A 19,861-nucleotide genomic window follows, 5' to 3' on the forward strand; every position below is an offset into this window, starting at 1 on the left:
CATTTATGTCCTGGAGGCCGGCCAGCTCTGTCTGCACCGGCCGGCCCCGGGGTTTGCTACTGTTAAGTTTACTGCATTGCATCTATTCGCTTACCTGAAATAACAGAGCAGTTATAATACTGAGTACTTATTCTGTTAATAAAATAAGGGTTTCTACAAAGCACTACCGGATTCTCTTTTAAAGACAGACGCTATGGCGTTTACTTGGCACAGTCAGTGGTGATGGGGCTCTCAGAGGAAAATATGGACGGATCTGGGCATGTTCCTAGCGGCTGGGTTTTTGGTCTGTTCTCTTACATGTTCTGCTCAGGTCCTATCTTCCTGGCGGGCTGAGGAACACTGGGGCACCTCTGTATTGCTGATCTGGTGGACTGCACGGCCCGCCACCCGTTCCCACGCCACCTTTCCCTATACAGTATGTATATATATATATAGAATCTCTATTTATATATTTATATATTTATATTATATAAAGTTTACTTACGGATTTTCATCAACCATATCAGCTCTACTTAAATTTTTTTTTTTTTTTGCCCATTGTCAATAAAAGAGCAATATATGCAGCAAAGTTTGGGGGGTTTGTTCTGTTTAGTTTCTGGTTGTGTGTATCTTGGTTCTTCTTGGCCTGGATTTTCATAATGTACAACCAGGGAGCAGAGCTGAAGGTTGCAGTGGGGGGGGCGGCGGCGGGGGTAATTGGGGGCCCAGTTCACCCTTCTTGGCCGGTGGCTGAGGGGGGCCTGGACTCATGGGGGGAACCTTGTTCCCTTGACCAAGCCCAGTGAGCTGGAGGTCAAAGGGGGGGGGGCTCCATCCGGACCTGGGGGAGCACAGAGTGAGCTGAAAATAAGTGTTCCCTGGATGTCTGGACTCAGGCGGGTGCCCCGTGTAGTATGGGTGTGCCGTTGTTCTGCGGAGTCGGGGACCCCGCCCCGGGCTGCCTACACGATTGTGCTGATGCCACTGGGTCTGGCCTTGCTGCTGGTGGGGGGCGGCGGGGCGGGTGGCTGTCCGTGGTGATGCGCCGCGTGGCCTCCGTGGCCGGCGTGGGGTGGGTGGCTGTGCGCATAGGCCCCGTAAGGGGGATGCCCACCGTGGGGGCCGTGGTGGTACTGATGTGCGTGTGGGACATGCTGGGGCGGGTGATAGTGGTGGTGGTGATGGTAGGGCGGTGGGTTCTGCATGTGGCAGTACTGGGCATGGTGCCCGTGCACCAGTGCCGGGGGTGGGCCCTCGGTGGGCCCCAGGTGAGGGGGCGGCTGAGAAGGAGCCGAGGCCGGGTGGGCCTGGGAAGGGAGCTTCCCCCGCTTACTCCCGAAAAAGGAACCCAGGAGGGAGGAGGAGTTGGGCATAGTCTGGTGTGGGCGAGATGGACATTCTCGGGTTGATGTAGCTCTCCGGCGCATATGAGGACTGCTAATGATGGACCCCTAAAAAGGAAATTCATAGAGATCAAAATTAAAAAGATCTTAAAGCACTTATGCCAGAATGATTTCTTCTTCTTTTTTTTCTTTAAATGTCAAAAGTTCACCCCCAGAGGTAGGCTAAGCTTGGATTCATCTCATGGGCCACTGAGGGTGGGGGTCCTCTGTGGGGGTCCTCCCCTCACAATACAGTGGCCAGAAGGCTTGGGGATGGGGAAGGGCACTGGACGGAGCTAAAGACGGGCCGGGGAGGAGGGAGCCCCTCCGTTTTGTTCCATAGTCACAGCCCACAAGTATGATGCCTGCCTTCAGCCTGACTAGCACCCTGGTGAAGGCTGCCTGAACTTCCATACCCTAAACTCTAGCTAGCGGGATTGTGGGGGGAAAGTCTGTGCGAGGGGTGCTGGGTAGGCAGTGTGGTAGGGGAATGAACCCTGTTTCTGCTGCGACTGTGCCCCTAAGCTCTCCTAGGCCTTCACAGCTAGTCTGAGGGGGAAATCTGTGCTGCCTGGGGTGGGGTGGGGTGAAGGGATGTAGTGGGGGGTGATTTCTGACATTTTCAGGAGGGAGATGAGAAGGACGGGAATGGGCTCTGAAAAGCCTGGTTCTGGGGGGGTGGTGGTGGTGGCGTGGGAGGTGGGCCGCCTGGGCATTACTCTGCGGCTTACCTACTGCAAACCAAACAAGGAAAAAGAAGGAAACGAAAAAGCTCGCAAGCTGAGGCTAAGATGTGAACAGGGACGGATGGCTGAGGATGGGATGGGGGGTGGGACCTCATGAAATCCACTCTCTCCTCCTCCCCCACGCAGCTAGGTGCGGCCGGACCCTGCCCGGCAGACACACAGCCACCAGAAAGAAGTCCAGGGAGAAGCCATGGGGATGGCAGAGCATGGAGATTAAGAGATCAGCCACACACAAAGGGCAGCAGGGAAGAGGGGCTCCCACCCTAGATCCCCCCGGGAGGCTGGGGTGGGGAGTGGGGTGTTAACCATGCTGGGCGGGAGGAACCCACAGGGGATGAGGTTAAGCAGAAACGAAAATAGAAAATCCAGACACACACACACACACCCCTGGCCCCCCACATCCCTCTCCATTCCAGCCCAAACAAGCGGTGAGGGGCACATGGCTCTGGGCGTGGGGGGGAAAGAAAGGGGCATGCACCGGTCTGTGGCAGGCAAGAGGGGGCACAGGGAAGTGTGCCCATGCCTCTGTGCGGTTGTGGGTTGTGGGGGGGGCAGCAACACAAGAAGAAAAGACGACAGAGGAGCCAGGACGGGCAGCACGGGACAGCGGCGGGGCACGGCGCTCCTACTTACTTCCACAGTGCTCTCTAGGGATCCCGCACTGCTGCGCCGCCCTCGCTTCCCTGCCCAGAACATGCAATACCAGAGGTTAGACACGGATGCGGGGCCGCCACGCCAGGCTCGGCGCCCGGGCCTGCCTGCCGCAGGCCCAGGCGGGAGGCAGAGGAGGGGGGGGCTGGCAGGGGGGAAGCTGGCAGCTGGCACCCAGTGAGAACAAAAGGGCAGGGTGGCTGGGTGGGATTCGAAAGCAAACACGGAGAGATTAAAAAAAAACAAAAAACAAAAACAAAAAACGCCGAAAGAAAAAAAAAAAAGAAAAGAAAAGAATCCCGATTCGACCAGCCCCCCATGGGACACCCCCTTTTCTTCTGGTGCGCCGATGTGTGTGTGTGTGTGTGGTGGGGGGCCAGGAGTGGGCAGAGTTGGGAGGTTCGCAGAGGTGAGGGTGCGGCCAGGTGTTTTAGCCACTGCTGCTAAAATTAACCCCAACATAGCCCTGATGACAGGTGGATTTCATAGACGTATGTTTCCCCTAAAGACATACGTGCCCATGAAGGGGAGGGGAACCCTGTCTGTGGGCAGGGGGACACTGAACTTGCCTCCTGACACAGTTCGGTGTGCCAGGACCCTCGTCCAAGTGTTTGCTTTGTGCAGTGTCCTGGCAGGTGCAGAGTGGAAGGTCTGCTGGGAGAATCTGGGAAGGGGGGTGAGGTGGGGCGTACACCTGATGCCTCAGTTTACAAATGTTCAGTGGGTACTTGACTCGTGATGGCTGAGTTGAGAAAGCTGAGTGCTCCTTGTGACTTTGAGTGGCACAGTCCTGCTAGGCTTCCCTGTCCCTCGAAGCTTCTCCAGTTGCTTCTGCCAGATCTGAAGGTGCCCTGGTAGAGTGGTGCTGTGTGACTCAGTAGGCTTGTGGGTAGGCATCCCCGGATCCTGCAGTGTCTCAGCCAGTGCACAGGGGTGAGGTGGTGAGGCAGCAGAGGCCCTTGCCAGGGCCACCCTCAGCACATCGAAGGGGGAGTGGAGTGTGCAATCACGCTACTTTCTGGGCAGGAGTCTGATGACAGGAGGAATGGCCACCTGTCTCTATGGCCTAGCCCGGCCAGAATGAGATGGACAGACAACTTCTTTAGCCCTGCTGAGCTCCCGGCGTCCCCGATGATGTGGATGGGGCCGTAGTCTCAAGGAAACAGCAGGCCCAGGAGCCAGTCTGTGCCTTGTGTGCTGACCCCGGAACTCAGTTCCCATGCGGGGCGTGAGATCTGTCAGTCCCGTGTGGTGCCTCAGAGCCCATTCAGGATGAAATGGAGGTATGGAGTTTTTCTGGGGGTCCCTCAGCTGAGAGGAACCCACAGCCCAGCAACATGGAGGGATAGCTAAGCAGTGTTCCCATCTTTCATCCATTTCCGCATGCATGACAAGGCTCATGACCAGGATGGCCATGGGCAAGCGCAAAACTTGGGGTGCTGGGCATGGTGGGGAGACATTGAGCTCTGCCTAGACCAGGGCTGGGAAATCAGCTCATGGGGCTCTGCAGGTCTTGGGGGGAGGGTGCCATGTCTGACTACCCCCTTCTCTCAGGCACTTTTCCAGGACCCCCATCCATGGCAGGCGGGTGATGGAGCTTGAGGATATCTCCTTCTGGGGGGCAGCCAAGGAAGCCATGGTGAGCTCCTGCCCCTGTATTCTGTCTCCAGAAGTCACCCCCTCTAGATCCTACTCAGGGTTCAGGGAAGCTCTGCCCAAGCCAATGCCTCAGCTCCTGCTCTGGACCACAGCAGCCAGCGCCAGCCTGTCTGAGGGATGGGGCACCTCGTGAGGTAATGCCTTGTTCAACAGGTCAGGGTGCCATGCAGACTCTGCTCTGCTCTGACCTCTCCTGGCAAGGCGTGCTGGGTCCCACCTTGTCTTGCGGTGAGGGAAACTGAAGCCAACTATCATATGGTCCTGAGCATTGACAGCAGGCAGAGTGGGCGTATGACAAAACAGGGCTCCTTTTGAGATTGGGGGTGTCAGGTTCCTGTGTAGGACAGTGGTGTTGCTTGGACACCCACTGACAGAAGCCACCCATTCTCTGGCCCTGAGCACAGTAACTCAGCTCTGATCTGGGGCAGTCACAGTGTCCGCAGGCTCTGGCTCCCAGAAGATATACTGGCCCGGTCCTCATGATGTGAGGTGAGGTGACTGCTGGGGATGCTCAGGTCCCATGGTGGTCGAATCCTCATGGGTGGACAGGTTGCTCTGGCCACGGAGATGTTGTAGCTCTGGTGAAGGCAAATGCAGACTGAAGCTGCCTATGTCAGGGCTCAGGCCAACATGGCCTGCTGAAGGCCAGGGCTGGTGGCTGGCTGCCTTTCAGGAACCCATGGCGGGTCATGTCCCCCGGGGTGTCTGTTATCTTCTGGAAGCTCCACTCAGGGTCACACGGGCTAAGCTGGAAAGTGTCACCTTTACCTTCCAGCTGGAGGGATATTGCATAGCAGTCCTTGGATGGGGCTGGATGGAGAGATGAGGCCTTTTTCCTCCAGCCCGGGTCCTAAAGCTTCACCCACCATCTCATCTTGGAGAGTCTGGTGGCTGGGGTGGTGGTGGTACATACTGCAGCCACTGGATGGGTCCTGAGAACCAGATTCTGGGTCTCCAGAATGGAGTCCAAGCACCTTCTAGGAAGGTCACTGTGGACTCTTGCTGGTTAAGCCTGAGAGAGACGAGGACTCAGATGCCCACCTTAGCTTCTTAGGCAGGGGCATGGGACCTATATCTTGGGGATTGTCTTCACTGTAGCTGAGCACCCCTGAGACATTCTGAGCCAGTCCCCCTTGGCTCAGAATCCCCAAGTGACAATGTGGGTCAACGCACAGGTGGACACCAAAACCCTGAGTTTCAGTCACATGGCTGCGGCCTAAGCTCTGGCAGAGCTGGGGTGTGTGGCTGGCCACAGTCCTGCTGGGCCCTGCTGAGCAACTCTCCCTGCCCCTGAAGGGCTTCACTGCACAAAGCAAACAGAGGCTTGGGGCCCCTCACCTATAGGTGATTCACCAGCCTCCTTGAAGACCTGTGGGGGGCAGAACCGCCCTCACTGGCCTATCTAGGGGGCAGTGGACACAGGACACCCCAGCAAGGGCAAACCGTGGGGTGGAGGGGGGCAAGAACAGATTCGGGTGCTGGCAATGGAGTCGGGACTATTGCTATGGAAAAAGGTAATGACAGAACAAGAGCAAAGGAAATAAAAATATGGCTTGAAAGGAAAACTAAAACTAAAACATGAAAAAAAAAAGACCGGAAAAGGAAAAACAAATTCTGGGAGATGAATAAGCTGGGGTGAGGCAGTGCTGCGGGCAGGTGAAATAGGCCACAGGGGGCTTTCTTGGTGAAGTGGCCTGGAGCAGGGAAAGCTGGGTAGACCTGAAGGGTGGTCAGAATCCTGGGGGTTGGCGGGGGGCAGGCAGACAGGCCATGAGTCCTGGGAGCTGCCTACAGATACAGCCATGTGCCTATGTAGGACCAACCAGGCTGTCATTGTCCCTGGGTGCGCCCCCACCCTGGGTGAGGTCTGAGGCAGGGGTGCTGCTTGCTGGGGGGGTTAGGAGGCTGGCAACAAGCCAAACACACACAGAAATGAAGCAGCAGCAGCAACAGCAGTAGCAGCGACAGCGACACGGCTCTGCGGGTTTGCTGACAGCCCCTGGCAGAGTGGCCACTATGGCCGTGGCCTTACTCTCCTGGGAAAGGGGGGACTTCTGCAGAAGATGGGAGCGAGACGTGGGCGGGGTGAGAAGCGGGAGATCCAGACACAGTTTACTCGAGTTCATCGGGCGGCCTTAAGATGGGGCATAGCAGCACAGAGCCTGAGGCCCTGTGAGTGGGGCTCTTTGTTAGTGGCGATCAAAACTGACCCACGGACCCACGGACCCACTGGAGGAGGAAGGGCCCACAAGGTGGCTCTGGATGCTTCTGCCTTGGGTCATGGGGTGGAGGGCGGTGTTTTTTCTTGTCTCAGGTTGGGGGAACCCTCTCTACCTGATCAGAGGTTGCTGTGACCTGGGGGCCTGTGAGAGAAACCCAGGAGGGCCCTGTCTGAGCCCTGCCCGACTGGCCACCACTGTCCCGTCCCAGTGCACGGTGCACAACTGGTCCCTCTGGCCGACCTGAATCCCACATGCATCGGACGCAGAAGGGGGGGGGGTCCCCTGCCTGGCCCTTACCCGCTTCTGAGAGGTCCCGCAGGGAGCTGCTGAGGGCACTACGCTTGAGGCCCTCGCTGCTGGCGTAGCTGTCGTCAAGGCAGGCCCGGCTCAGCGCGCTGCTGCCCGGCTCCTTCCTCAGGCTGGAGCACTGCGCCGTGCTGGGCCGCACCACACCCTTCTGCTTCTCCAGCTCCGCTGAAATGTGGGGAGAGGATCGTGAGAGGGCATGAAGGGGCATGGGTACGGGGTCAGGAATCCCCCTGGAGCTTAGGGTTGGCAGGGATCAAATATAGGCTGAGAGGGGGCCCGGAGAGATAGCACCGTGGTAGGGCGTTTGCCTTGCATGCAGCTGATCCAGGACCAACGATGGTTCGAAACCCGCCATCCCACATGGTCCCCCAAGCCTGCCAGGAGCGATTTCTGAGCGCAGAGTCAGGAGTAACCCCTGAATGCTGCCGGGTATGGCACCCCCAAAAAATAACCCCCTCCCCAAAAATGCTGAGAGCTGTTTCAGCTCAGAGCTGGGGGCAAGAGCTAAGGGTAGGCAGGGGAGAGGCGAGAGCAGCCAGCAGTTTTGCAGTGACTGGGTTAGTCAATGCTCAGTGCTGGCTGCAGGGGTGGACCCAGCCTCTGGTAGACTTGCTGGAGGGGTCAAAATCAGCTTCCATGGGGCTCAGGGGCTGGCCTTGGTGGGGACCCCATTGTGGGTACAACCCTGATGAGGAAGATGGTAAATATGTGTCAGGAGACAGAGGTCCCTCTGTTGGATCCTCCCCAGCTCCCTCTGTGGTACCTGGAGGCCTGGGCATTTGGGCTGCCCCATGCAGGCCCGAGGGAAGCCATAGGACCAAGGCACCTCTCCACTCGGGACTCGCAGTTACTGTATCCAATGGAAGCCAGGGTATGTGTGTGTACATACGGTACATGTGTGTCTTGTGTGTATGCCTGCCTCCACGTGCAGTGCATGAATATGCATCTCTGTGTCATCTCTGTGTCTATGTGGGCCTGCCACTTACATTCTATCCTGTGCTTCTCCATCTCCTGCACTTCGGCGATGGACTCTCGTAGGTCATCGGTGAATTTTTTCCGGTCCTGTGGGTTGGGGGCGTTGAAGTTGATCAACACTTTGATGTCTGCTCCAGGGATGGCCGAGGTGAGCCGGATGCCATTGGGGTAGTCTGCAAGAGAGGCAGAGGGGATTTGTGGATGCTATCCTGTTTTCTGCTGGACCTATGGGGGTCTTGCCCAGGGTGGGGGGGGGTCCTTTCAGCCTAGGAGGTGCCCAGGGTTGGAGTGGGAAGGTGGTCCTGTGTTTGGCATACTGGGCTCCTCATGAAATGAAGGAGCTTGGCATCTCAGGACAGAGGAAGTTATGGGCAAAGCCCCCAATTCAGGCTCCCAGGGTATGTGTCTCAGAGGCCACAGGTGCCTGCACCTACTCTGCTTGGAAGGATGCATGAGGGTGACCTGGTGAAGGAGAGCTTGGGGCCAGAGAAATATAGTACAGTGGGTAGGGTGCTTGGGTTGCACCGGCCAGACCCAAGTTTGATCCCCAGAAGTCCATATGATCCTCTAAGTCTAGCAGGAGTGATCCCTGAGCTCAGAGCCAGGCATAAGCCCTGCTGGGTGTGGCCCAAAACGTAAAAATAAATAAAATAGGAGGGTTTCCTGACTGCTGTTCACAGCGTGGGCTTCAGAGGGGCAAGGAGGAGGTGCAAGGAGGTTGAGGAGGAGGAGCAGAGATTGGGGAGGAAGCTACAAGGAGGTCAGGAAGAAGGGTATAAGAGACTGGGGAGGAGAGTGCAGGGAAGTCAGGAGGAGGGAACAGACACAGGGAGAAAGGTGCAGGGAGGTAGGGCTAATGGCGTAGGAGATCCAGAGATGAAGGAGCAAGGGGGAGGAGGGTGCAGAGAGGCAGGAATGGGAGTGTGGCGAGAGGAGGGTCCAGAGATGTGGGGAGCACAGGCTCCAGCATGGTGGGAGTATCCACAGCTCCATGGCACCTATTTCACTTGCTCATTTTCCTAACCTGCACCTCACCTGGTGCTTCATCAGGTCACAGTCAAAGCTAAACCCTAGCAAGAAAAAGGGCAAGGGTCAGCCTGGGGCCAGACTCAGGCCTATAGAACTACACAGGGCTGGATACCAGCCTGCAGGGCAGCCCCTTTCCCAGGGAAGCTGCTGTTTCTCGCTGTTGGCAAAGTGTTCGGACTAAGGAGACCTGGTAGGAAACCCCCAGTACCCTGTCTCTGAGGGTGCCAGGAGGAAGGACACGGGTGGAAGACGAGCTCCCTGTGCCCTGGGAATGGGAACGTACACTGGTTCTCGAAGAGCAGGACCTGCATGCCGTACAGGGAGAAGGACTGCCGGAAGCTGTATGTTACCGAGTTCTTCTTTTTCTGGAAGATCTTGGTGACCTGTGGGGGTGAGGGAAGATGGCTGAGCTGAAGGGTCCTGGTGGAGAAAAGCAGCATGCATATGCCCACACACATATATGTATGTGATAGCCATCTGGCTAGCAAGGAAGCCCTGATCACAGATGGGAGGGGCAGGCACACCAAAGGGCAGACTCAAGGGGGTTTGTTCAGGGTGGGGACCTGAACCAGTGGGTGCTGGCCACTTCAAGCCAGAGCTTCAATTTCTCTGACCCTCCTTCAGTCCACACGTCCAGGCGCTGGGCTTGGCCCATTAGAAGCCCTGCCCCAGTGGGGCATCTATGGGGCTGGCGCCTATGCTCTTGCTGCCAGTGGCTGAGGGGCAGGGCCAAGCTAGGGACTGTGGGGTGAGATTTTCACTTGCTGCCCCTTCCAAAACACCCCACATCCATATTTGCTCGGTTCTGGGCTCATAGTACCAAGACCCCAAGCTGCCACTGGAGCCACGTACCACCAGAAGGTCATTGAACAGGAAGATCTCTCGCTGGTGCAGCCCCAGCTTCTGGGGCTTGTTGGGGTCGGGGACCTCGAAGAGCCGGCAGTAACAGACCAGTCGCCGGTGTGGAAGAGATAATACCTGGGGTGCAGAGAGGTGGGTCAGCCAATGCTCCCACGGGCCATCAGGTGGGGGTGCTCAGACAGACAGAATGGGGTATGTGGGCCCTGACAAACTGCCCTACTAAGTTCTCAGGAACATCCTGAGGAGCCAGGGACGTACCCCCCACTTTGGGGGGGACCCTCTGACCTCTGCCCCCGTTCAGAGTTGCAAGCTCATGGGGACCCATTCCTCCTATGCCCACAGTCCCTCATTGGGGCCACAAAGCGGTTGACAGTGGGGGGAAGGTGACAGAAGTACAGCGCTTTCTGTTTTTGTTATTTTGGGGTCACCTGGTGATGTTTAGGGCTTATTCCTGGCTCTGCACTCAGGAATTACTCCTGACCTTATGGGATGTTGGGGATTGAACCTGGGTTGGCTGTGTGCAAGACAAGCACTCTGCCCACTGTACTATCTCTCCAGCCCCCATGTGTGACTTCATTGCTTCACTTCCACCATCGCTGAGCCTCCCATCAGACCAAGCTGACTCTGGGCATAACTGGGCCACTCAGAGCTGAGTGTGGGGGGGACAGGAAGAGTTCAGAGGGGTCAGGCCAGGAAGGTGAGGGGAAGGATGAGGGCAGTATGACGTAATGGTGGGGTAGTTTAGATACAAGTATGAAGGTGAGGGTGCGTGTGGGGGCTGAACAGGGCACAGGGTCTGAGGGCCAGGAGTCTTGGGTGAGGGCTCAGACACATGGTGAGGGGGTCCAGAGAAGCTGGGGGGGGGGAATGGAATACCACAGCACCAGGGGCAAGGACTCTAGGTCTGAGGTCTGGTCAGCTCAGGGGCTGCCCAGAGGAAGGCCTACATCCACCCCCAGTGGCTGTCCCCTCTGGACGGCACATGTTCAAGGCTGGCACGACTCAGAAAGCCACATTCTCCGCACTCCCAAGATGGAGTTCAGTGGCAGGAAGTGGGGTGTGGGAGCCGGAAGTGCAGGGTGAGGAACATCACGAAGGCAGCAACAGGGGAATGGACACTCACACAGCCCAGGCCGTGGTGCAGGGATCCGATCTGTGGACAGGAAGGGGGACACTGTGAGAAGGGGCTGGGGCAGGGCCAGGGCCAGCCCGCCTCCCAGGGCCCAGCCTGGGCGGGGTCCCAGAAACCTGAAGCACTGGCCACAGAGTTCTGACCCCGGGGTACCTCCATGCGTGACCCCGGCCAATGACTCCCCAACTCAGGAGCCACTGAGGACCCCTAGGCCTCAAGATGATTCACCTCTATGAGGCCCCAGGGCAGTGCTACCAGCAGAGCCAGTCTTGGGGTGGGTGAGGGTCCCTGGGAGAAGAGGGGCTGCAAGTGGGCGGTGGGAGGGATGGGGGTCCCACGGGGGTCAGCAGAGCAGCTGGCTGCCACCTACCGGCTTCTTGCCCACAATGAGCTTTTCCACCTTCTGCACCTGCGACACATGGTCCTCATTGGTCTTCAGCTCCCTCTTGCGGATCCGCTCGTAGATCCCGACCAGCATCTCACGGGGAATGTCCTCGCCATCATCCACTCCTGGGCAGAGGCAGGGCTGGGTGTCAGGCGGCTCCACAACAGCTCCTAAAGCTCTTGGGGCCACCACACCAGCCACCTGGGGGTCCCAGCTGTGCAGAGAAGATACGAACCTCCCCATTCCAGACTCGAGCTGAAGTTTGCCCTCGTCTGCTGCCCCCTTCACTGTGATAAGCCCTTGAGGGCCCAGGAACTGTGGCAGAACTTACTGCCTGATGTCACATGACCTCAAGCCTGCCAGCATCCTGTGTCCTCCAAATGCTGAGATGAGATGGGGACATGCAGCCCCACATCCCTGGGGACTGAGCTATATTTCCAGCAGACTTAAATTTATAAAAATATTTATCTACTTTTTTAAACTTTATTTGATTGATTGATAGATTGGTTGGTTTCTGGCCCACACCCAAGGGTGCTCAGGGGTCACTCCTGGCTCTATACTCAGTAACTGCCCCTGGCAAGCTGGGGGACCATCTGGGATGCCAGGAATCACATGCAAGGTAAATGCCCTACCTCTATCTCTCCGGCCTCAATATTTATATATTTTGATTTCTGTCCCAGAAAGTGTTCAGAGGACTTGGTGATTTTCTTTCTTTTTCTTTTTTTCTTTTTTTGATTTTTGGGTCACACCTGGCGGTGCTCAGGGGTTACTCCTGGCTGTCTGCTCAGAAATAGCTCCTGGCAGGCTTGGGAGACCATATGGGACACCAGGATTCGAACCAACTACCTTTGGTCCTGGATCGGCTGTTTGCAAGGCAAACACCGCTGTGCTATCTCTCCGGGCCTGACTTGGTGATTTTCAGTCACCCACCCAGCCTGTGTTTCAATGCAAAGGTCTGATAGTACAGGGCTGTGAAGGCTCTGCAGTACTAGGAAGTGTGCTGTCTCCCAAGGAGTTCATGGTGGCCTTCAGGGCTGCATGCACCTGGTGGTGAGTTTTGGGGAACCATATGGTGCTGGAGGTCAAGCTGGGTTTGCTTGCATGCAAAGATGTACCCTATTTTTATTTTTGGGCTCAGGTGTTACTCCTAGCTCTGCACTCAAGAATTGCATCTGGCAGGCTCGGGGGACCATATGTGATGCTGGGAATCGAACTCGGGTCAGTCCTGACTCAGCTGTATGCAAGGCAAACACCCTACCGCTGTGCTATCTCTCCAGCGCATGGATGTGCCTTATTAGCTCCTGTAATGATTTCTTAAGTCCCTTCTTCCTTTAAAAAAAAAAGAAATCTCTATGAAGGAGAGAGTGACAGGAGAGCAGGTAGTGAACTTACCTTGCATGAAGCCAACCCAGGTTCAATTCCCAGTACCCCCAAGGGTGTTTCCTGAGCACTGAGCCAGGAGTACCACTGGCTGTGATCCCCTCCACCAAAAAAAAAATCTCTATGAAGATAATGTTCATTCCCAAAACCAATTAGAGAAAACGATAAAACAAGAGTCAAGGAAAATGCAGCTTGTCTGGCGTCTATGCTGGGGAGTTATGGTTCCATTTACATATAGCCCGAAGATTTGCTGCTGCTGAACCCACTGGACACAACGGGGTGAGAAACCCCAGAAAAAGGAACATCCAGCATGTGTGTGTGTGTGTGTGTGTGTGTGTGTGTGTGTGTGTGTATCGATGTGTGCATGTGCATGCTGAGGAGAATGTATCTAGGTCTGGGGTACATATAGGTGTAAGCAGGGTATTTGTGAAGGCGTGTTTGGTGTCCGGTATGTGTGGGATGTGTAAAGGAATTATATGAGACATGTGTGTATGAGGGTTTGTGTGGGGTATATCATATATATATATATATATATATAATTTATGTATTTGCTGTGTATGAGTATGTGAAAGTTGTACGTGCTGTAAGAGTTGTGTTTCCCCAGCATGTCTGAAGTGTGTGTAGGTTTTCCTCTGAATGTGGGCTCAGCATGCCTGGTCAGCCTAATTTTAGAAAACCAGGGTCTTATCACCTCTGATGGGTCACTTTCTGTGTGGCCTCAGAACATTTCCTTCCCTCTCTGAGCCTGGCTGCTCTTTCTAAAGCACAGAAATCCTCTACGTTCCTGCTTAGAAAACTGGTTTGGGAGAAAATAACTTGGGAGAATCAGGGTGTTCTGTTCCCCAGACTATGCATGTCCCGTCACAGACCACAAAGCCAGTGACGGGAGGCTGGCCAGAAACGTTTGGACCGGGTTTGGAGTGTACTGGTTCTGGGCAGCGTTTCTCCCTCTGCTAGCTCTGTGTGTATATATGTGCGTGTGGGCCTATAGAATAAATCACAATGCTGGGAGCGCAATGGGAGAAGCTGGCACTCCTTTTTTTTTTTTTTTTTTGGTTTTTGTGCCACACCCGGTAACGCTCAGGGGTTACTCCTGGCTATGCGCTCAGAAGTCCCTCCTGGCTTGGGGGACCATATGGGACACCGGGGGATCGAACCTCGGTCTGTCCAAGGCTAGCGCAGGCAAGGCAGGCACCTTACCTCTAGCACCACCGCCCGGCCCCGCTGGCACTCCTTGGGCCTGCAAAAATCTTACACCAAGCAGGAAGTAATATGGGAGCTCAGGGATGCTTCTGGGCTCTCCTCAGCCACCGATGGTCTTGGGGCCTGGGGACCAGTGAAGGGATAGGGGCCCCATTCCTGGTGGACTACACTGGAAGCACTGGAGGGGATTCCTTAGCCGTCCTATCCTGATGGAGCCCATCACCAGGGGGTGCGCCGGCTGGTCGGGACCCAGGGAGGCCTGTCCAGTCTCAGAGGCACAGGTTTCCTGGACATAAAGGGTTGGATCGGAAAACTGAAAGGCGCAACTTGCTTTTTTGTTCATTTGAAACTTAGAGGGGGTCGCTCCCTGTTGTTCTGGAGATACACCCAGCCTCCAGCCTGCCCAGAGCTCCATCTCATCTAACTTCTGAGCCTTTGCTCCCACTTGTTCTTGCAGGGAAGGGCCCAGACTTAAGGGTGGGGGGACAGCAGTGCCCTGGGAACCTACAGTTGTGCTTTCCACAGGACAAAGCATGCTGAGGCTGTGGGTCTTTGCCAAGGGGCCCCCAAATAACTAGGCTTGAAAACCAGCTTGGCATCTTCAGGAACAAGGTATTCAGTGGAAGCCAGTGAACAGACACCGTGAAGGGCAGAGAAAGAGACAACTGTGGGGGTCCTCCATCAACTACTCCCTCCTGCCCCGTCCCCAAGTCTTCCCAGCTGCCCTCCGTCTGGTGATTTACCGAACCCGTGTCCTTCTGGTACAAGCTACAGACATTCCTGCCATTGATGGGGGGATTCCCAGATGCATCCTTAAGCTTGGCCTTAATGTTTGCAAAGGTTTTCAGACCAGCAGCCCCTGGAGGTGGGACCCTGTGCCCAGCCTGACCAGTGCAGTGTGGACTGTACCATCCAGACCTCCCCGTTTCTCTGTCCCTGGGACGGGCATCACCTCGAAGGTTCTTGACAAAATCTTCCAGCTTCATCTTGCGCTCCGGCTTGACGTTGGGGCTGTACATGTCCGTGTTGAGTAGGATGATAGCGAAGGCCAGGATGAAGATGGTGTCGGGGTTCCGGAACTGCCGCACCACCCCGGGGTTGCAGATACAGTAGCGCTGGCTGGGGATGGGGAAGAGGAGGAGGAGGGTCAGGGGTGGGCTGGACGGCACTGGTCCCCCAGCTACCACCGTTCTCTGGGGTTCAGCCTTTCTTTCTTGGGCACACGAATGGCACTGGTGTCACCAACCATAGCCCCATCCCGCCTGAACCACCACTTAAGGTTCTCAGGAGAAGATCATCTTCTGGCTCACGCCAAACTGGGGGCAGTCACCTCACTTAGCTCTGGCCTCTCTACCCAGAAAAGGGGCAGCCTGCCGTTGCATGGACTTGGATGTGGCAATGTCCAGGGCCCATGCATTCTGCTTTAGTTTGGTAGTTGGAGGTGAGGGGAACATGAGATCGGGTCTCTCTCCAGGTGCAGTCTTTTCATCATCCTGCTGCCTCAAGGACAGGAGCTACTGATTACCCCAACACTTTGGATGAGGGGCCATGAGTAATGGGCCCAGAGTGCAGCATGGAGTGTGGCAGGCCCAGCTGTGTCATGCGAGGAATCAGGAACATGCCTGGACCAGGGAAGCTCCATGACCGGGAGGAACAAAGGCTAGTCAGTGGCTGCCATTGGCCAGGCCATCCTTGGGTGTGCTTGCAATATCCATGCCTGCCCCAGGGAAGGGAGCGAGTGCAGCCCCCAAACCCTTCCTCGGACCTCTGTGCCAGAGCTGTCTCCGCCTGCCCACCTGAAGGCCTCGATGAGCCGCTCCACCTTCTGCGCCTCCCCCTGCACCCGGATGTGTGCTTGGAACTTGCGTAGCGCCTCGTCCAGTTCCATGGTGGAGAAGTCCATCTCGTCCACCACGCAACTGCAATACAAACAGCCAAGGTGTCAGGGTGTGGGGGAAGACCCAACAGATACTAGAGGGGGGAGGGCTGGAAGATACCTGGGATTTGGGGGAGCACAGGAACCATCCCTCATAACAGAGGGGAAGGTTTCTTCTGTATAAATGTTTAATGGAGACCAGGGTAAAAACAGTGCAAGCTGGCATCACCCACGTCGTTTTCCAGGGTGCCCCTCTAGGGAGCAGGGTCCAGACATGTACATGGAAAATGGCTGAGGTGCATCCAGGACAGCTCGTGTCACCCCCCCCCTCCCCAATGTTGACAGCTCTGTCTGAAGGGATGTCATGAACAGAGAAGGCAGGGAAAAACAGGACCTGCCATTCCTGAACGCTGCTCCTGAGGGGACGGTGGGATCTAGGCCTAACACCGTTTCCAGGGTCTCTCTCTGCTGAGGCTATTCAGGATCAGTGGGGGCCCCCCAGTTTCTCAGCACCTGGCCTCGGGGGTGGGGCAGCGGCGGCAGGGACGGGGGCACATGGGAGCACTGGCGGACTGAGGGTGCGTGGGGGAAGTCTCGATCTTTCCTGAGGCCGCAGCTATTTTCTGATCCCAGGAGGACAATGCCCGGATTTCCTCTGCTGGGGGAGCTGGCCCGGGGGGTGGGGGGCGTGCAGGAATGGCCCTGGCCCCTGAAGAGTCTCCATGCACCAAGGAGCTGCCTTTCTCTTCATTCAGACCTCACAGGGAGAGCCATGAGCAGGGGCCCTGGCTGGTCGCAGAGGGGGTCAGACACCAAAAGGAGTCGTGGGCACTGGTACATTGCTGGGGGAGGCTGAACCAGTACAGATGTGGACATGCCTGGGGTCCCCCACCCCCAAACTGCAGATCCAGTCTGGCCCTGCAGCTCTGCACCCCACCCTTGAGTTTTTTTAGTTTGATGTGTCAAGGACAGCACAGGTAGGTGGATGGCTCCATGCTCTGCTTCTGTTCCACCTCCTGACTGGGTGGCCCCAGGTCCCAGCAGCCAGCTCACTGCTGCCTCTGCTCCTCATGCTAGACATTGGGGTGGGCAGTGAGCAGAGGCTAGGCTGGGCTTCTCCAGTGCCAGCATTCCGGGGAACAAGGCTTTTCTGTGGAGTTTTGAGAATCCACATAGCTACGGGGTCTCATCACCTCTCACCCCAGAATCCAATCGGGAAAGAGCAGGAGAAAAGCCTAGAACAGGGCTTGGTGCTGCCTTCTGGGGGGCTTCTTCAGACCAGCACCTCCTCATAGGGGCCTAGGGTACCAACTCTGCAGTACAGAGTGTTTGGGGACAGAAGGAACGATGACCTTCCATGAGGGGGTGGGGGTGTCTGCTTGTGTCTCAGAGCAAGAATAGAGGATTTGGAGTTGAGTCCAGGGGTCAGGGGTGAGGCCCACTCACTCAAGGACATCGCGGTTGAACTGCTTCTGCCGGTTGCCCAAAAACTCTCCGATCATCTGCCGGCTGAGGCCCTTGCGCTGCAGCAGGAAGTGGGCCACCCCCACAGGTGTGTCGGGCACAAAGCCGCGCTCGATGAGGTACTGGATGCCCTTCTCAGGCTTCCTGCAGGGAGAGAGGCACGTCAGACCCGCTGCTGGCTGATGCCTGCACCCACCAGCCCTTGAAGATGGGGGGCAGGGAGGCAGGGCTTGGGAACTTGCCCTGCCCTACCCTGCCAAGGGACTTGAGGGTACCCAGAATAGCTAGGTCCCGGCCCAGGAAGGAGGCCTGACTCCCCGCAGCCCTGCAGCCCTGAATAGGGCCCCCACAGCTCTGGCCAAGCTGCTTCTCTATGGAGAATTGGTGCCTTGCCGCCATGATGGAACTGGACCGTGTCTGGGAGATGGGCTCAGTTGGAGTTACTCAGGCTCACTTGGGGCTCAGTTGGGACTTGGGTTCACTCATGAGTCACTTAAGGCTCCCTCTAGGCTCATTTGGAATTTCCTCAGTGAACCTCAGCTGGGTTTACTCAGGGCTTACCCCAGCTCCCATTGGGTTCAGTCGGGGCTCAGTCAGTTTCACTCGGGATCACTCAGGCTTCATGATCCTGAGATCCCAACAGTCCTGCACCCTCACCCCTTGGGTCTACCTTAGTCGGGAGCCTGAGACCATCAGCCTTGGTTCTTGGGGCAGGTGGGGATGGGAAAACTGAGGCAAGGCTCTGGTGCTGCTGAGACGATTGGCCACCTATGCTAGGGCTCAGGAGTGGGCTTGGGTGTGATGAAGCCCCATGCTTGCAGGTGATAGTGGCATGAGTGTATGCAGTGACAGCAGGTCTGGGGCAGCACTGGTGGGCACCTGTGTGCTACTATATATACCTGGACGTACACAACCTACCTTCACCCTCAGGAGCTTCGCCAGCAGGCTGGGTCCTGGCATCGAGTAACCCTGGACTTGTGGGGTTCTCCATTCAACTGTCACAGTGCCCAGGGCATACCATGTTTCCCAAGGTCCTGCTCCAATCATACAATCCCCTCACAGAATCATGTGGCCCCCACCAACCCAGCCATGGAGCGCCTGTCTCCCCACCGTGGCTAATACCTAGACCCACTGACTGTCGCAGGGCAGCCACATGTACAATCCTGGCCAGGGACCAGTACTTGGATGCTGAGAGAGCTCATTTACTGCCGGACTTCCGGCTGCTCGGACACTCAGGCCACCTGGCACGAAGGGCACTCAGCTCTGGTGTGGCATGACTGGGGGCTGCAATGCCACATCAGTTCCACGCACATATCACCCCCTCACCTAGGAATAGCAAGTCCCCCACCCCCAACTATGGCCCCCAGGATTCCATATGAATTCTAGGATACTGGGTCCCCCAAGCAGACTGTAGAATATGGGGTCCTAGGGCCAGAGAGGGAGCACAGTGTTAGGATGTTTGCCTTGCACGCAGCCGACTCAAAACGAACAGTGGTTCGAATCTTGGCATCCCATATGGTCCTCCCAAGCCTGCCAGAAGCGATTTCTGAGTGCAGAGTCAGGAGTAACTCCTGAGCACAGCCGGGTGTGACCCAAAAAATAAACAAAAGCAAAAACAAGAATATGGGGTCCCTCCAGGAAGATGCAGTACAGACTTCAGGATATGGGGGTAACTTGGCACACAGGTCCTCAGTGTCAGCAAGCCCAGAGGTGATGTGGGCTATGCAGGGACAGGTCAGCTTACAGACATGCTGGCCAATCCTAGCCCCTGCCTGTCCTCCCCCAACACTGGCCCCATGGAGGTCCCTGAAATTGTCTGGCTGAAAAGGCCCTTCCCTCAGTGCTGGTCTGGGTGGGCCTTGGCTACATCCATTGCAAACATCTCCCCAGAGGCAGAGGCCAGGCAAAGTACTTGCCTGGTGGGTGGTCGAGCAGGGGCTGAGCCCCTCCTATCTCTGGCTACTGGCTACTTTCAGTCCCTGGGCCTGGGCGCCAGATGTATGGCTGCAGAACTCGAGGAGAAACATCTGGCTATCAGGTGTACTCCTGTCCTGTCTCAGCCTGGTCCTGGGCGTGTCTCCTCCCTGCCAGCTCTTGGGGCTTCTTTAAGGGTTTTGTTTTCCTTCTGACCCTTCCTGAGGGCCTGGCAGAGGGTTCCCAGTTCCTTGGCTTAGTGCAGTACAGACACTCATCTCTGAGGGTGATTCATGCTTCCACACACATGCAAGAACCAGGCAGGATTTTCAATCACATAAGAGACAGGACCCGGCACTCAGCCACCTGGCTCGCACAGAACAGTGGAGGCCAGAGCCCTGGCCTGTGTGTGGCTGAGCTGAGGACCAGGCCAATGTCCTTGGGGGTGGCACCACGTGTTGCACAGGACTACGGAAATATGTCCTGCTTTCGGGAAGGTCCACTTGCAATAGACATGAAAAGCCAGTCATTTAAAAACAAACAAAAAACAGGGGCCGAAGAGATAGCATGGACGTAGGCCATTTGCCTTGCATGCAGAAGGTCGGTGGTTCAAATCCTGGCATCCTATATGGTCCCCCGAGCCTGCCAGGAGTAATTTCTGAGCATAGAGCCAGGAGTAACCCCTGAGCACTGC

At 56.4% G+C, this 19,861-nt stretch overlaps 1 protein-coding gene across 5 annotated transcripts in view; it reads right to left on the reverse strand.

Moving 5' to 3' along the window:
• Window positions 1–729: 729 nt before the first annotated feature.
• Window positions 730–19,861, reverse strand: part of IQSEC1 (IQ motif and Sec7 domain ArfGEF 1) — a 274,955-nt gene continuing 255,823 nt past the window's right edge. For 4 of the 5 annotated variants that reach the window (XM_049766490.1, XM_049766492.1, XM_049766491.1 and 1 more), the window contains 11 exons: window positions 17,236–17,397; window positions 15,710–15,832; window positions 14,866–15,032; window positions 11,316–11,455; window positions 10,937–10,966; window positions 9,805–9,930; window positions 9,236–9,335; window positions 7,935–8,096; window positions 6,937–7,113; window positions 2,741–2,790; window positions 730–1,430 (listed from right to left, as the gene is read on the reverse strand). In XM_049766490.1, coding sequence (XP_049622447.1) covers window positions 942–1,430; window positions 2,741–2,790; window positions 6,937–7,113; window positions 7,935–8,096; window positions 9,236–9,335; window positions 9,805–9,930; window positions 10,937–10,966; window positions 11,316–11,455; window positions 14,866–15,032; window positions 15,710–15,832; window positions 17,236–17,397 — 1,726 coding nt within the window. In that variant the 3' untranslated portion in view covers window positions 730–941. The remainder of the gene's footprint in view (window positions 1,431–2,740; window positions 2,791–6,936; window positions 7,114–7,934; window positions 8,097–9,235; window positions 9,336–9,804; window positions 9,931–10,936; window positions 10,967–11,315; window positions 11,456–14,865; window positions 15,033–15,709; window positions 15,833–17,235; window positions 17,398–19,861) is intronic. The other variant, XM_049766493.1, reaches the window with a different exon arrangement.

Source organism: Suncus etruscus, chromosome 20, assembly GCF_024139225.1.
Source record: "Suncus etruscus isolate mSunEtr1 chromosome 20, mSunEtr1.pri.cur, whole genome shotgun sequence".
Taxonomy (NCBI): domain Eukaryota; kingdom Metazoa; phylum Chordata; class Mammalia; order Eulipotyphla; family Soricidae; genus Suncus; species Suncus etruscus.